General features: G+C 40.7%; 3 protein-coding genes across 4 annotated transcripts; 2 read left to right on the forward strand and 1 right to left on the reverse strand.

The window, feature by feature from the left end:
- Positions 1-239: 239 nt before the first annotated feature.
- Positions 240-4,270, reverse strand: LOC113168855 (microfibrillar-associated protein 3-like). Of its 2 annotated transcripts, none has more exons than XM_026369893.1 (3): positions 4,196-4,270; positions 3,438-3,730; positions 240-1,112 (listed from the first exon to the last, which is right to left on the reverse strand). In XM_026369893.1, exons 2-3 carry the CDS (start codon positions 3,682-3,684, stop codon positions 412-414), a joined length of 948 nt encoding a protein of 315 aa, XP_026225678.1. In that variant the 5' UTR covers positions 3,685-3,730; positions 4,196-4,270; the 3' UTR covers positions 240-411. The 2 variants fall into 2 exon arrangements, with proteins under 2 accessions (XP_026225678.1, XP_026225677.1); XM_026369892.1 differs by having other exon boundaries at positions 4,067-4,260.
- Positions 4,271-5,040: 770 nt separating this feature from the next.
- Positions 5,041-12,176, forward strand: fam114a2 (family with sequence similarity 114 member A2). Its single transcript, XM_026373052.1, has 14 exons — positions 5,041-5,280; positions 6,079-6,311; positions 6,828-6,927; positions 7,135-7,236; positions 7,389-7,492; positions 7,753-7,887; positions 8,045-8,209; positions 8,491-8,614; positions 8,711-8,796; positions 9,592-9,690; positions 9,996-10,120; positions 10,194-10,266; positions 10,640-10,693; positions 10,965-12,176. The coding sequence occupies exons 2-14, from the start codon at positions 6,099-6,101 to the stop codon at positions 11,064-11,066; spliced, it is 1,482 nt and encodes a 493-aa protein (XP_026228837.1). The 5' UTR covers positions 5,041-5,280; positions 6,079-6,098; the 3' UTR covers positions 11,067-12,176.
- A 578-nt stretch (positions 12,177-12,754) lies between these two features.
- On the forward strand, positions 12,755-17,378 carry cnot8 (CCR4-NOT transcription complex, subunit 8). The gene is made up of 7 exons (XM_026371059.1): positions 12,755-12,853; positions 14,134-14,334; positions 14,499-14,692; positions 15,221-15,382; positions 15,557-15,701; positions 16,166-16,276; positions 16,598-17,378. The coding sequence occupies exons 2-7, from the start codon at positions 14,218-14,220 to the stop codon at positions 16,724-16,726; spliced, it is 858 nt and encodes a 285-aa protein (XP_026226844.1). The 5' UTR covers positions 12,755-12,853; positions 14,134-14,217; the 3' UTR covers positions 16,727-17,378.
- Positions 17,379-17,423: the final 45 nt, after the last annotated feature.

The following is a 17,423-nucleotide window of genomic DNA, read 5'->3' on the forward strand; positions in this document are numbered from 1 at the left end:
GACATCATTAGTCGTCTGAAATCACTGAGAAACAAACTAAAACTGTTGCTCTTTGATTTCTGAAAGCAAACTTGGATCCAATGTGCATGTAATGACATAGGAGACAAGGGAGACAGGTGTTAGTTTAACGAGGGAAAGCAGCAGAGTGTTTGGCCTGTCTACAATCAGAGGATGCTTCATCTCATTGAAGGAAGAACAAGTGGAAAACAACCAGAATCTAATAACCACATAGAACGAGATGTTATTCACAGTATCAGTGTATTTCAGGTTTCTTTTCTCACTCAAGCAGAATCTGAATGGTTAGGATCTAAACAAAGTCCAACCCTCTCTTCTGAGCATGTGCAGTTCAGACATCTGACACCAAGTGTTTCTTCTTGTGGGCTTTTGACTGGGTTGAGCTGTATGCTGCTCTCATAGACTTGCTCGTGAGCTTCCCTTCTCTTCACTGGTGACCTTCTCACAAACAGAGTGCACCGACACACTGATGTCAACACGTGCTCCGGGGTCGACTTGGCTTTCACTGGGCAGCAGCACCTGGCACACCTCCACCTCCTTCTCTCCACTTTTGTGGGAGCACGAGGGGCCTACAGCTTGTTGGTTCCCATCTGGCTCTGCAGGGTCCGGCACAGGGTTCGTCATCTCTGCAAATGTTCGGCAGTTCAGGATCAGGGGCGGCAGAGGGACACTGCGTGCCAGCTCCTCCATGTGACGGGCAAACTCCTTGGTCTTGAAGTGCGTTACCTTGGCGAGTTCCAGCGTCTTGGCGGACGTCACGATGGGGATGCGCTTGGCGACCTCAAAGGCTTTCTGCATCTTCTCTGCGCCCTCTGTGCGGAAGAACTCGTTGATGGCTTTCTCCGTCTTCTTGAGATGGCTGCTGACCATGCAGATCCGTGCCACATTCAGGATCATTGTGACGGTGAACGCCACCAGGCAGATGATGACATAGTACAGACCCAGGCCGCTGTCTGTGTAGGCCACACGCACAGTGACGGTGTAGCTTTCGGCCGTGCTGGTCCTGCTGGATGTGACGCAGGTGTAGCGGCCACGGTCTTCAAAGGAGACCTCAGTGATATTCAGGACGCCGTTCTCCTTAATCTGCCACTTCCCACCTGGAGAGAAAACACGAGAAAAGATGACAAGACAGAGTTTTAGTTTGACCACAAACTATACAGACATGAGGCTCAGAGATGGAAGAAACAGCGATCAGCTGATGATGCTTTATGATGGAATGAAAACAAATACTGAATCACTGAGAAACACCATAATACTAAATGTCAAGGTTCGTGTTTGTACTGCTCAATTTAACCTGTACGTGTTGTGATTTCTGTGATTTCTTCGCATCTAATGGGCAGAACAACATTTTGGAGCCAACATTGTGGTCTGACCTTTGCACTGTTTGCTGTTACTTTCTCCTGTCTCCTCTTCCACCATCAGCAGACATTTGGTTTAGTTTTATGGAAGATGTGGACTTACTGGCATCTGATCCATGTGTGTCTGGAGACACAAGGTACCATGGAAACAGCATGGTTTACACCCTTTAACAACTAGCAAGCTATTAGCTAGTAGCCCTGCAAAAGGCCGGGATGCTCTCAGGAGAGAGAGCTGAAATCCATCAGCAGCCGAAGAGGCGAAGGTGAGGAGCTGGAGAGAAGCGCTGAGAAAAATGGACGAGAACGTGACTGAACGAAGTCGGTCCCAGCTCACCTGGACGGTGTCCAGCTGGTGACAGTGGACAGATAAACGAGGCCGTGCCAACTACAGTGTATGGAGGAACACAGGTCATTTGTTCCTGCTGGGATCAGGCCTCAGTTCCTCCCAGAAAAACCGAGGGAGTCAGATACGCCTCGACTATTGCAACAGTCTGTTCACCTGTCTCAGCCAGAAATCTATTAATGGGCTCCAGATTGTTCAGAACTCAGCTGCAAGACTCTTAACTAGAAAAAGAAAACTTCCTTACACTGGCTGCCAGTAAGTTATAGGATTGATTTTAAGATTTTATTAATAACTTTTAAAGCTCTGCATGGCCTTTCCCCCAGCTATTTCTCCCAGCTTTTAAAGCCTTATGAGCCTGCACGTAGCCTGAGATCCTCTGGTAGAAATCTTCTGTATGTCCCTGATGTCAGAATGACTACTAGAGGTGACAGAGCCTTTTCAGTTAGAGCCCCTAAACTCTGGAACAGCTTACCCGAGGAAATAAGATCAGCTGACTCAGTAACATCTTTTAAAACTCTCCTTAAAACATACCTCTACCGGCGAGCCTTTTGCGATCTTCTGTAAGCTAAAACAAATCTGTCCTTGGGAAGACTCTCCATTAGATTACAATGTCTTTACGTTGGAACTGGTCTCCCCAAGGACCGATGTGGTAGTTGTTTGTATTATTGTTTTGTTTGTATAACTGTTTCCTGCTCCCAACCGGTCGAGGCAGATGGCCGTTTAACTTGAGCCTGGTTCTGCTGGAGGTTTCTTCCCCTAGGGGGAGTTTTTTCTTTCCACTGTTTGCCTAGTGCTTGCTCAAGTTGATCTTGTTGGGCTACATGTGTTTCGTGTCTGTCTTGTGAAGCACTTGTGTTTAGAAAAGTGCTCTATAAATAAATTTATTATTATTATACCTACAGACTGATTTTCCTGATTACACAGCTTAAGGCTTCTGTCAATTTGATGTCACTGCTGCCTCTGATGGAGTAACACACTTTGTTATCTACCATATCTCACCTCCCTAGTTATGTTTCATTATTTAAACTACAATTATTGATGTATTCTGGATTTTTGTACTGTAGATTTGTTGTGTTCTGATGGTTTTTGATTAGATTTCTTAAAATAATCAGTTAAAGTCATTAAAGTATTACCTTGCCTCTGCTGTGGTCCTTGGATGAAAGATAGATCCATTTAAATTTTTATACCTGTTCCACTCCCTCCACACTTTAACAGAGTCCAAAAAATACTCTGCACACTGTTCTGCAGGAACTGTTCCTTACAACATACTGTCTGAACTTTAGCAAACTTTACCCACACATCTTATCTTCTGCAAACTCCAAATACTTGACCAACGCTATCCCCTCCTTTCAAAGCGCAGCTCTTATCATGAACCTTGTGACTGTGGATCCTGTCACTTTATATTATAATGTTTTTTAATCTTTTATTTTATTTTATTTTATTTCTGCTGTATGTTTAAGTTGAGTGCTTTAAAAGCAGAGTTCTTTTGTATTTTAAATGTTGCTGATTTTGACAATAAAAACCTTATCGTCCAGATGGATTTTACTTTAAATTCAACTAATCCATGTTTACTGAAGCATGTTGTTCGTGTACTGGGGACTATTTAGAAACTACACATTAAAAGAAGTGACACTCCCACTGTGATGGAATTACTGGTGAAATGATAATGGGAACACACTGTATGGCTCTATATGCCACCACCTAAAGTTTCCTCCTCTTACCTTCACCCTCACCCAGCAGAGTCCCTTTAGAGTTGTACCACTTGATCTTTTCATGTCTTCCAGTGACATTACACTCGATCAGCGTGCTGGATCCCTCCCTCACCACGATGTCCCGGCTGGAAGGGACACTGGCCACCCACTCTGGGGATACCAGCTCCACATCTGAGTCGTTCTGAGCTCCGTCTGCCCACCAGCCGCTGAGCAGCAGGACTAGGAGAAGCAGGTAGTGTTTCTGAGGCGCTGACATATTCGAAATAAGTTGCAGCTTCTTCTCACATTTAGACGAGACAAACCTGTAGAACAGGAAGAAAACATCGTGAGTAATGCAGCAACATAAACTGGAGACTGGCTCCTCAGTGTGTTAATAATAAAGCCTATGTATTAAACATTTTTGTCTTCTATTGGTACTAACTGCACTAATCACACACATTATCATTGACATTTTTACTTTTATAGTCTTAATTAGTTTTTCATGGGGAACAAGTCAGACAAACAGTAAGTGGACTGTGGCTCTCAGGCATTCCTGCTTCTGTTGTGCTGATCTAAACTGTTTAGTGGTGTCATGTTATGTGGTGGCTGAAACCCAAACTAATGAAAATAGTGATAGTTCGTGCAGAGATTAACGTTACCAGGAGCAGACAGAAATCCAAACACCCAACAGGTACTGAGCCAGTGGATCCCACCTGCTGCTGGACAGCGTGTACAAATATGTTTTAGTCCTTTTACTCCAGTTCTTCTCTGTTACTCAGCTTTTTTACCTTCAGGTAGTAAAGATTAACCAACAGCACACAGGATCCGTCCACTCCGTTCACTTCCTACTTCTGGACAGGTAAGGACGGAGTGGGCGGGACTTCCATGCAGGTGAGCTGATTTGATGGGGTTGAGTATGACATACTGTAAAAAAAGAGCGTTGAAATGTTTTTTTCATTTTATTTAATACTTATAAAGCAATTATTTTCTATATTAATTTTATAATTTAATATTTTTACATTTATTGAATTATGAACACAACTAGCTACAGGCTTCGTATGAATTTAATTCAATAATAATAGTTGATTTAGCACAATTATTTTCCGTATTTTATTTTACAGTTGACTTTATTCATTTAAATGTGCTAAATGTGAGAAGTTTAAAATCGTATGCTGCATTATGTTTTTATAGGCTACATTTTAATTGTGTTTGGTATTTATCCGTTATTCTTTTATTAATTTGGAATATGAACATGTTTATTTTGAGCTCTTAAAGGTTTTATAAAGGTTTAATAAATAGATTTTGGCTGTTTCTCACTTTTTATTTTTAATAAATAAATTCAGTAGTTCGTCAAGTTACCTGAAAGGAAATATAGACCGGTAGTAGGCAGCGTTTGCCTTCAAAATAAGACCACACAAATCACTTACCCATTAAATATCTTTTAAAAGTGTTTAACAAAGTTTGAATCTTAAAACTAAATCAGAGAGAATCTTAAATCAGAATCAAATCAATATTTCAAACAGTTCGCGATAGAAATCAATCATTTAATAAACTATTTATTACTAATTATAGTTCCATAGTCAAGATGCTTTATTTTGAAACGTGTAACCGGAACTTGTATCCTGATAGCTGCTCAGTAAAAAACAAACTGTGACGTGGCTAATCCTTCAGGACAAAAACAGCGACAAACCATAAATCATTCAACAGTTTCCTGTGAAACTCTAAAAAGTGCAACGTGTACCAACCGAAGGATAGAAAAACGAGTGAAAACCAATTAATCTTGTTTTAATTTGGAGACGGAAACTGTTAGCACACTGCTAGCTCACTGCTAGCTCACTGCTAACCTGAGGACTGACAGCTGGGCAGCAGAAAGGTGAGCAGGTCTCAGCACAATAAACGTGGTTTATTTCATCTAACTTCTGTGTTGGTAGCTAATAAAACAACTAAATCACAGAAAGACAGCGTGAGCTAGATGAAGGAATGACTGTAGCTCATCAAAGTGCTAGCAACAAGCTGGATGTGTCAGTGAAAACAAACCAGCTCTGATACAGTAACTAAATCCTAATAAGATGCTTTAAGGTTTATCTGGCTTATTTCATAACACATTCATTTCATGCCAGTCCTTTCTGTAGCACACATACTGTATACACAGATCTACCACATGCAGTATAATGGATTTATGGAGTTATACATGTAGCTTGGTTGTGAATCTGGACCCTGTAGTTCAGAAAACCTGGACTCGACTTTAAACTAAGACTCTCTGCTTTTCCAAGGTGGTGCTGTAATGTAAACTGGGAAAAGTGTAGTAAGGGATGTGTTTTCTGAATTTCAGCATGTTAATACAAAATAACTGGAAGAGTGATTGACTTTTTGTTGAAACATTACAACTTGATTATCAGATCTCCTCAGTTACAAAACACCTCAACATCTTCGGATAGATCATTAACTAATAATCAGCTGTCTTCCTCACACATGTACCCTGCCTTCACCAGCTTGGGAGTGTTTATAACTCCCCAAAAAGTCTGATTAACCTTTAGTAATCTTTTCACTTTTGTTCCTCACTGTCAGCATTTAATACTCTCATTACAAAAACAGCAGTGTGTGTGTGCATGACATTAATTAGATTTTCTTCTTTCTAATACTGATCTCCTGTTCTTTTCCCACTTTGAAGGCATGCACTAAGACAGTAAGATGTCAGACAGTGAAGCTACAGCAGCAGAGGGTCCAGAGGTGGCACCAAATAGTCAGGATGCTTCTTCCGCCAGTACTCCTGATGGCTCGACCCCAACCACACCTGACATCGCCACTGACGTGGCCCCGACGAGGAAAGCCAGGAGGAGACCGGACACCAAAACTTCAGCTGAAGCTGAGCAGACATCAAAAGTAGAACAGCAGCCTCCAAAAGTACTGATGAGAAAATCACTTTCACACACTCAGTTTATATTAGACACAAGTAGAAACTATGGCAAACATATTATATATCTACAGTTTGAGAGCTTATTCTTTTAACTTGACAAATATTAGATCCAATTTTTACAATTGAATGTATTCTCACTTTATTAATAGCAGTCTGGGTCCAGCAGTCAAATACAGTCAAACAGCAAAAATACTACTGCAATCATCTGGCCTTTACCAGTGTGAACTTATAATACTTCATTCTATACTAAATGTTATTGACTCCAGTCACGTGGCTGTAAGATGAAGTAATGTTGTGGTAATAGGCTGATGACATATCCTGTGTTGCATAATTCTAAAGTGTGGCAACACTAGTGATAAATGTTGACTTTTATCAGTAGACTTCACCTCAAATCCCAAACTTCAATCTCAACAGCAGTTGAATTTTCTTTTTAGGATTTTTCTTTCTCATTCATAACGTACTTACTCATCGTCCTCCTGTCTTCATTCTCTCCTCTCTCTCAGACATCCAGTGAGTCCACCGTGTCTCAGGGTGGTTGGGGCTACTGGGGTAGCTGGGGGAAAACCATCTTATCCACAGCAACAGCTACTGTGGCCACTGTGGGTGAGTACAGAGCACATGAGACAATCTTCCTGTAATCTATACAACATGTATGGTATTCATTTTGGTTCTCTATGTGGAAAACAACTGCATTAACTTCATGAAAACATTGATTATTACGTTTGGAATCATGCTGCCTCACCTCACTGGTTCCTGTATGTTATTGTTTAAATGTCTTCTGTACCATACACACGTGTCATCCGTGTCCAGGCCAAGGTCTCACTCAGGTGATAGAGAAGGCTGAGACGTCACTGGGAATTCCGAGTCCGACTGAACTGTCAACACAGGTGGAGGACGAACAGCAACAGCAGGGTGAGATATTCTACTGTTTCCTGTGTGAAATGTAGGAGACAGACATCAGCTGGGACTTGTTGGTGATAGTAAAGATCATCACATATTGTCTCATAGTGTGTAAAACCTTTCACAACAAAAAATCTAAGTTCTGTCTATTTCTTCTTGTGCAGGTGATGCCAGCAGTGACACTGACGCAGCAGTGGGAGACGGATCGTCAGCGGTGGGAAGCGCAATGGGAATGTTGTCATCGCTCACCAGCGTTGTCCAGAACACTGTAAGCAGAAAGAACCTGTGCACGAGTGCTGTTTGTGCTATTTGGGAGATTTTACCTTTTTCCATACATTTTTATTCCCAAATACTCAAAAAACATTTTAGGACACATATTAAGGAACACTGTGAAGTTGTAATAAGGAGAAAAGATGCTCCAGTATTACTTAATAATAAACACAATAGTTTTAATATGTTGTTTTGTAAATTCATGTTAAATATTGATAATTGAAGAGATGGCTTCCCTGTGCAAAACATCCTTCACAGGGTAAGACAGTGATCACAGGTGGTCTGGATGCTCTGGAGTTCATTGGGAAGAAGACAATGGATGTGATTGCGGAAGGCGACCCCGGCTTTAAGAAGACGAAAGGACTGATGAACAGGAACGCCACTCTGTCTCAGGTGGGCTGACACGATATGGAAGCTGAAAATAGATAAAGATAATCTTAATGATTCAGGTTAGAGAGGATGCTGTGATCGCCAGTATGGATTCTCTGAGCCAGACTACTGGAGTTCTTTCACTGTCACTTTCTCAGCTCTGTCTCTGTCTGTCTTCTAGGTGTTGCGGGAAGCGAAGGAGCGAGAGGAGCAGCAGACAGCAGAGGAAGAGTCGTCAGATTCTGAGAAGAAGGTGGTCGCTCACTACGGGATGCTGTTTGATGAATTTCAGGGTCTGTCACACCTCGAGGCTCTGGAGATTCTGTCTCGGGAGAGTGAGTCTAAGGTATCATTAGTGTTCAGGTCCATACGATGACACTTAAGATGGTGCAAACTGCCTAAGTTGACAAAGACCTGTTAAGTTTAGCTTGATTGATGCTTCTTCATTGAATCTAAGCCAGTACCTAGTGTTTAGTTACAGTTGTTGAATACGTCGTCTCCACATGGGGTAGTTTTATCTCGGGGGAGGTGCATGTCGTGTAGGTTACAGCATAAGGTCCATGGCTACGTGGTGTAGATTCGTTTGGTAAAAGTCCTAATATCTGTGTCTGTCTGTGTGTGCTGCAGGTGAAATCAGTGCTGACCACTCTCTCAGGAGACAAGCTGGTTGAGCTGAGGGAAGAGCTTGATCATATAAAAGACTCGTTCTCACTGATGGAGTTTGATGATGAGGATGTTGATGAGAAGAAAGGTAATGTCTCTGTAAGACACCGACTGTATGAAAATGCCAGCACTAAGAGGGAAAAGAAGCGTACATCATCTGAAACGATTTATGTTCTGATTCTAGATGAAGATGGCACCGAGTTTGAGAGGGAGATATCAGAGGCCTTGGAGGGTCTTAGTGTTTCCTCCACAGCCGACAAACTCAGCAAGGTACCAGTCACATGTTTGTCAGCCGGTCAGTGCGTTTACCTGCACTCAAGTAACCAGGTTACCGTCGGCTTTCTCGAGATGTAAACAGGAAACGTGGTTACCGTAATCAGGGTAGGGGATTAGAGAAACCTGATTTCCTGATGTAGATTTCTCCTGGAGAACGCTGATTACTCTGTATAATTTCTGGAAGAGCGCATTTGCAGGACAAAGGCTGCAGACACTCACCGCATTACTACTATCAGCTGAGAAGTGATGGGGCCTCGTTTTTAAATCAAGTCCATGGAAACTGAAACCAACACAGTTCCCCCAGGACATTGAAATAAGTCACTTTTCACTGTGTATTTCTCTAATTCAGACAGTTTGTGCTGTAAATAGGAGCTCAGAGACTGTGTGTGTGTGTGTGTGTGTGTGTCGCAGTCTCTGGAAAAGGAAAAGCGATCGGGAAGCGTCTTTTCTATCTCCATAAACCCAAACAGTGAATAGTGTAGTGGTAAGATCGCCGCCCTCCATGAGGGAGACTGAGGTTTGGATCCCAGCTGTGTCCCACCTCCAGTAGTGGTCCTTCTCACCTCCTTACACTTACTCTGCCTTTGCTTTGTACCTTTTATCTCACTTTTCAGTCGCTTTGGATGAAAGTGTTTGATAAATGTAAATGTAAAATCTATGGACCACACTTCCAAAATCAGATTTCGCTTTTTCTGCATGTCTACTACCAGGTTACTTGAGTCCATGTAAACACCTGTGTGTAAACGGGGTGGCAGGTATGTTCATAGCTTAGTCTCTTACCTCCAACAGACCTGTAAGAGTGCCTGCAGGCAGATCACTGACATGACCCATCCAGAGAACGAAGAGGAGGAGAGCGAGGAGGATGTAAAGAAAACCGTCTCTGTAGAGGTAAGTGGACAAAGTGCCTCAAATCAGGATGTAGCTCCCAGGCTGCTTTGTGGCTTTTAGCAACATTTTAGCTAGGCACTCACTTCTTCAGAGAACTAAATGATCTCAATGGGCAGACCAGGTGAGTGGGGACGGGATAGTTGGAAAGTAACCAGGGTGCATTTATTGATTAAGATAAATTCTTGTAATTGATTTATGGACACATGGTTTTAGATGGATTTGTTTCACTGTAACTCTAAAGTGTTTTCCTTTGCTCGACTGGATGCTTTTTAGTTTTTATGTTTCATTCGCTCATCTCTCATCAGGACGTTCATGCCGCAGCCATCAGGAGCCTGGCTGAGCTGACTGCTCGATCCATTGAGCTTTTCCACAAAGTGGCTGAGATGATCCTGTTCTCCAACAGCAGCACAGAGGCCGGCGTTCTGTCACAGTAAGACAACACAGGGATTCTGTTTGAACCTGTTTGATCTGTTCTCTAACTGAATGTCTGTGTGTGTCCTCAGGTTAACGGTTGTTTTGTGTAAAGAAATCTCACTGCTTTCCAAGAAGTTCACTTCGTGTTTAACAGCTGCAGGGGTAGGTGGGATTATTACATCTCTACTCCTTCAGTTTGGTTATAAAATAAAACATAGTTTTAATATTAAAGTAGGACACATAATGAAAAATACTTGTTTACTGTTTACTGTAAAACCAAACCAATGGAAGGAACGGTCATCTAGTTTCCTCATCATGTTATTTGAACAATCAGAATAAATAAATATCATCTGCATTCATTAGATTTACAGTTGATGGGGACCTGTTTCATCTTTTACTCCCTTCACCCTGGGTTCCTTTAAATGTCAAAGCTGTTGTAGCAGAGCTTGCTGCTATTTGCATTGTCAGAAATGTCATTTTCAGGTTTCACTCATCACTTCAGTTTGTTCTTTTGAAACTTTTTTTCGTTTTCCAGTCTAATGAGAAGGGAGACGTCCTCAACCCACTGATAACAGGAGTCTTTTTAGAGGTTGGTGAAATACTGCGCACACAGATTGTCAGTGTTATTAAATGTACTTACTTACTGCAGTTTTATTTAATTCAGTTAATATTTAAAGATTTAAATGTTGTGCTCCTATCAGCTGATTTTTATTATGTTTTTATACAAACAAATAGAATTAAAGGGGGGTACTAACTTCTGCCTGGCTGTGTGTTGTTGGAGGAAACTGTGACATACTGTGGAGACTTTTGTGTGGTGCAATTTGTTGTTAACATTTTTTATGAATCTCTGATCATCACAGGCCTCAAACAGTGCTTCCTACATCCAGGATGCTTTCCAGCTCCTCATGCCTATCCTGGAGATTTCCCACATCCAGAGAAGTGCTGAATCCACAGAGCAGTGACGCTTCACGCTGGGACTCACAGCAGAGAACTGACACGTTTAAACCTGTTTTTTTTTTTTTATCCCTGCTTCGGCTTTTATCTGGTTTTCAGCTCAGGACAAACTCAGTTTTATGCCTGGGAGGAAAAGCGTGTTCCTGTCAAACAGTGTTAACTTTCTGTGCATTGCTGGTTTATTTGTAAAGCACATTTGATGGACTCTCTGAAGTACAGTGTTGGGGCAGGTCTGGATCCTCCAGCACCTGCCAAGGGAGAATAATAAACAAGGTGCACCTTATTGTTCTTCCACTACTTTTCCTGTTAGCACTTGTGTATTTAAAAGTCTCAATTCTGCCTCAAAGAACATTTGGTTTAAAAATGACCAAACAGGATGGAAACACCACTGGTATTTTTAAAGACGTCTCAACAAAATCAACAGCATGATATATGAATAATGTATTTTGTCTTTAAAACACAGAGAATACTTTGGTTTACTGTGCTTCTTTCTTAACCCTTCAAATCCAACATGTTAACAGTCCTGGAGCACAAACAGGTCATGTGGTTTCCAACAGTATGTGTGGTCACCAGGTCACTGTTTTATCTATTTATTACTTGTCCAAATTTCCAGTGCACAGATTATAGTTAATGTAATTTCTGACAACTTTGATAGCACCATGACATCTAATTAAAAATCTGTGCTGTCTTTAACACCTTCTGTCTTTTTATTCTCTAGATTTAAACAAGTGTGAAAACACTTTCAGAAGTTTTGACCTGGTAAATCACAGAACATAACAATCGATAAGCATCGCAGTAACCAGGCCCTAACCCTCATCCTCACAGGTCAGATTCTCCTCTCTCATCTCTGTCCAGTGTCCACAAAGAGAAACATACAAACACAGAAAGTAGATGTTTGACCAGTTATTAAATTTGTCTCCTTCTCTACTGTGTTTGAATTATTATTCACAAAATGTAAGAACATTGTGTGTTTATGTTTTTATTCGCTGTGATGACTGTGATTGTCTTCTGAGGGACACTAACCTGCTAACAGCTGTGTTGTGGACATGTCAAGCAATATTCTGTACATCAGGTATTTTAGATGGTTTTCAAATAAATGTGCTTTCTTGAATGGCCAATCTGTCTGTGTGTGTGTCTGTTCCTGATTTCTTTTTGACTAGTATCAGTCTTCGTCACAAGACTACAGTTTCTTGGTTTATAAAAACACATTTCCTTGGTCTTTTTGGTCACAATAATCCTCATCCAGACCCTGACGTAAGCAGCATTAGACCAGCAAAGACTAGGTGCTATCGTGGACTCAGCCTTTCTGGATCAGTCTCTGTGGACATACTACAGTCAGCAGTCGAGCAGTGTCACGTACACTGAGATATATTTAGACTGATTTTAGTCTTTTTATGCCATTTGTTGACAATAACAGAAATATTTAGGATGACTAGCCTTGTCATTAAAAAAACTGGAAATACAAAGGTGTGCTTTGTTGTAATACATTAGAATTTTTTTAATTGAGTTTTCTTGAGTTTTTGAACGCCTTTTTCTGATCAGAAAAACAAATTAGATTCACCTTAAAGAGTTATTATACTCTTTATAAAAGAGTTATTATAACTCTTTAAGATGAATAAAGCGCTGAGCCCATATAAAGCCTAACGTCATGAAGATCCGGTAGGTGGCGGTGTGGAGTCTCAGTGTGATCCAAACAAAGCGAAGAAGAAGAAGAAAAGCAGCAGCAGAGAGTAAACGAAGAAGATACAGTGGCGTTAGCGATTAGCTTGGCAGGATACGTCGAGGAAATTATCTGGTAACATTTTATTTTTTATACTCTTATACTTTCTACAGCAACACTGTGGTGTATTTACATTGTACGTAAATATCTCCAGATATTGAGAGGTGAACATTGGAGCTTCTTTGCTCTGGTGATAAAGCTTCCTTAACAACGTGAGATGTAGCTTGTGAACGTTAGCCGCTCATGCTAACGCTTTATTCCCAAACTGCACCGTTGTTTGTTGGTGAGAATAAAACTTCAGACTGTGAAGTTTAAAACATGAAAAACTTCTCACCAAGACTTTTACTTCAGAACAACACTCATCAGATCTGATATAGTGTTGTTAGATGCCAGTTGTGTTAACGTTAGCTAAGTTAGCTTGATATTAGACACAGCCAGCAGCTAACGTTATGAGGTAAAATCATTTTGATGTCATGGCAACAAAAAGTGAATTAATGTAAAAACTAATAGTTTTTTAAAACTCCCTTTTACCCGTGAGCTATATCTAAATGTTTGGTAAATGTCACATAGCCTCGCATTTTAAACGCTAGTGTTGGGTTGATATAAACACCTCATTGAAACGCAGCATGTTAACGTTACATTAGCAGCAGAAAGTAGCTGCACAGCTGAATTAGCGCCTCAGGAAAAGAGTTTCTAAACCCTTCAAGACGTGGTTACCTGTGTATGGGTCATCAGGTCGTGTCTTAGTACTTAGGAGTACTTCAACTTTCATTTTAGAGCACATACTTCAACTTGAGTAGATATTGTGAAATGATATTCTGCTTGTAGCGGAGTACTTATTTAATACTGGAGTACTGAGATGATCAATGTGATTAAAAACAAAGGTACTTCTTCTATGTTTTAACAAGATATTGGTTTTAGCTTTTTATACAACTTAAGTGGTTTATTTCATGAATATCACTCTAAATTAAATGTTTTTTATTCTATGCCCCCCAAGACCAAATTCAAATATTTTGAAGACACGATTTTATTAATGTATTAAAAGTTTATTTATTAGACAAATGTGAAATTATTAAAAATAGAAACATCTGACAGTCATAGCTGAAATAATTGAAAGTTGGTTTGCTTCTTTAAATGAGTTGCATCACTCTTATCTGTACTGTTTAAACCATTTCTGAGTAATGTTTTTCTTTTTTCCCCATAATGATGTTGTCTCACATTGGTTTACTTGTTCATTTTTTATGAACGTCTTATCTATGTGTTTAACATAGCGAATTTTTCTGTGTAGCATTTGTTTTGCCAACAGCAAAAGTTTTAAATGTACTGGCTAACACCTTCTATTCCTCCCCTTCTAGAGTTGTCTGTCTTCATCACACAGCCTCCCTTTCACAAGTGCTGCACGATTCTTGGGGTTTTAGTTGTCTTCCCGACCTGCCAACATGCCAGCCGCACTTACAGATTCTAGTCAGATAATCTGTGAAGTCTGGGCGAGCAATGTGGAGGAGGAAATGAGGAAGATCCGACAGATCATTCAAAGCTACAGTTACATTGCCATGGTAAGAGTCGGTCGGGATAAAGTGTAGGGAATTTGTTCACAGCAGGATTAGAAGAAAGGATGTGGTGTTTTGAATGTGTTAAATCTGATGGACCTTTTCTGTAGGAGACTGTTGTAGATGCTTCATCGTAGACCGATAAATCATTTGTCTTTATTGTTCACCAGGACACAGAATTCCCCGGAGTGGTTGTCCGACCAATTGGCGAGTTTCGCAGCACAGTGGACTACCAGTACCAGCTGCTGAGGTGTAACGTGGACCTCCTGAAGATCATCCAGCTGGGGCTCACGTTCATGAACGAGGATGGAAACTATCCCCCTGGCACGACGACTTGGCAGTTCAACTTCAAGTTCAACCTCACGTAAGTGGCCAGTTTTTTTTCCCCTTCTCCATTTTCAATCCTGTTTGAATTTGAACAAGTTGTTTTCATCTGACAGTGGTCAGAGGTTTAAGAACACCGTCTGCGCTTTGATTCCCATCCACAAACTGTTAGAAACAGATAGTGGAGGAAATATTGAAAGGATAAGAATATTAGATTCCTGAATCACTGGTGTCTGTTTGCAGTTGCCAGGATTTTAGGTCAGTCCAATAGAAAGGTTCTGCAGTGAATCCTCCCCCCCATGATTGTGATAAAGTTCAATTTGAATCAAATGATGTTGATTAATCTGTGTTTGTGCTGTTGTTAACTGTACTACATCATACACAGGCTTCTTCTGTTATTTAGCTCAGCCTAACTGATATAAACACTGGACAAAATAACATGTTTTCAAACTTTACTGCTTCAGCTTTTTATGTCCAACATGATAGTGTCATACTGAACAACAAAACTTTTATTGAAAACCATCACATCTATGTAAAGAGAAATCAAAGTCACTCTTGTTCCACACAGAGAAGACATGTACTCACAGGACTCCATAGACCTGCTTCAGAACTCAGGCCTCCAGTTTAAAAAGCACGAAGAAGAGGGAATTGACACGCTCTACTTTGCTGAGCTCCTCATGACGTCTGGCCTGGTGCTGTGTGAAAATGTCAAGTGGCTCTCCTTCCACAGGTCAGTTCAGTTCTGCTCAGACTCAGCTTTTGTATCTCTGATGCTGGTTTTTAGAATGCTGTAATTTTTATGAAATGGTGGTTTCTTCTTCTTCATCTCTATCAAGAAATCTGAAGAAATATTAAGTGTCATCTAACTATTCTGGTCTGAACCATTATTTGTTCTGTTCTTCAGTGGCTATGACTTTGGCTACCTGGTGAAGCTCCTGACAGACGCACGACTCCCTGAGGAGGAGCACGACTTCTTCCAGATTCTCAACCTGTTCTTTCCTGCAATCTATGATGTCAAGTACCTGATGAAGAGCTGCAAGAACCTAAAGGTATCACATCCTACCAACATACAGGGGATGAGTTTTCTTTAGTTAGCAGTTAGCTCAGCAGTTTGACACAATAATTAGTGTTTATGCATTCACCACCTCGTACTGCAGTAGAAGAAGAACCGAGATATTTTACTTCAGTAAATTAGTAATACCACAGTGAAGACAGCCACTTAAACTTTTGCTTAGATAAAAGAGCTAAAATATACTGAAAGTACCAAAAGGAAAACTACTCATTGTGTAGAATTATTGGATCGTGTAAGTTTATGTATCAATGTGTAAACATCATTTTAAAGTTGCAGCTGGTTAAGATTATTACTGCTGGGACGTTTTATCCCACAATAACTTCACATTATTAATTAATTAGTAGGTATGTTCTGTATTACTAAATCTGAGCCAGGCAAGTAACGTAACTAGCTGTTAAATGTAATTAGTTACATTACACCATTGAAATCGTATCTGTGCAGGGGGGACTACAGGAAGTGGCGGACCAGCTAGAGCTGAAGCGGATCGGGCGGCAGCATCAGGCTGGATCAGACTCGCTGCTCACCGGTATGGCTTTCTTCAGGATGAAGGAGGTATGAACACAGACATCCAGAAGTTTGAACCTGTAGCTTCCGTATCATCAGAAACTCCTCAGATTTCCCTGAACGTTTTACGACAGGTGCAGTTTAAACCAGACGACCTTGTTTACGGAATACTACTTTATAAAGGGGAAATAAAATCATGTCAACAAATTTAAACAAGTTTACCACTACATCATTACACTGATGCATTAGGAACTACATTTCCCATGGTGCACTGAGGTCTTGCAGTCAGATCATGCGAGTTGTGTAAGAAACGTACTTTATTTCATCAAAGTGGATATTTATATATATATAATTTTTAATTCCCCACAGCTTTTCTTCGAAGACAACATCGATGATGCAAAGTATTGTGGGAGATTGTACGGCCTGGGCTCGGGGTCCAGCCAACCGCAGAATGGCATCGCTAACTCAGGCCAGGAGGAGACGAACAACAAGCACTGACCGAACGCTCGACCCGTCAAGTGGAATCACACTTGTTTTAAAGCCAACCAGCAGATTCCCCCTGAACTCCATCAGCTTTCAATCCCTGAACAAGACTCAAAGTTTCTTTACATTTGCCTCGTGAATGACTGTAGAACGGACTCGGCAACAGTGGATCTTTCTTCACTGGCTCAATCTTCTTTTAGTGGCTTTTACTGAGTATACAGCCATATATTCAGAACACTTTTTTAAAGCTCTTGTTTAATTACAGCATTAGCGACACCCTTCTTTAGAGCGTGGGACCAGCTCCTGTATCATACTGTGATTTCAGACCAGGTGTAACACGAACAGTACGATTCTTCATCAGCAGGACTCATCTCTTGTTGCAGGGATTTTTTTTTTTTTTTTTTTATTAACGCTGGAAGGGCCTGTAAATTAAACTGTATAATTTTGAGAATAAAATGTTTTAGCTCTTTTCAACTTTCAGAAACTTTTAACAGTGTGTAACTGTCTGGTTATGCATGTGTTTCCACAAGTAAACTACTGTCGTTCTGTACATTCACCACCAAACCAAGCTGTCCGTCACTTCTACAGATGTTGTGGTTACTATTGTTTTTACATTCGACATTGTTTTAAACACTTGTATATTAAATTGTTTTGTATTTTGACTGTATTAAGTGATCGATCTTTTTTCTTTGGAGGTTTGAAATGATGATTG

The sequence above is a fragment of the Anabas testudineus genome, chromosome 14 (genome assembly GCF_900324465.2).
Source record: "Anabas testudineus chromosome 14, fAnaTes1.2, whole genome shotgun sequence".
In the NCBI taxonomy this organism is placed as follows: Eukaryota; Metazoa; Chordata; class Actinopteri; order Anabantiformes; family Anabantidae; genus Anabas; species Anabas testudineus.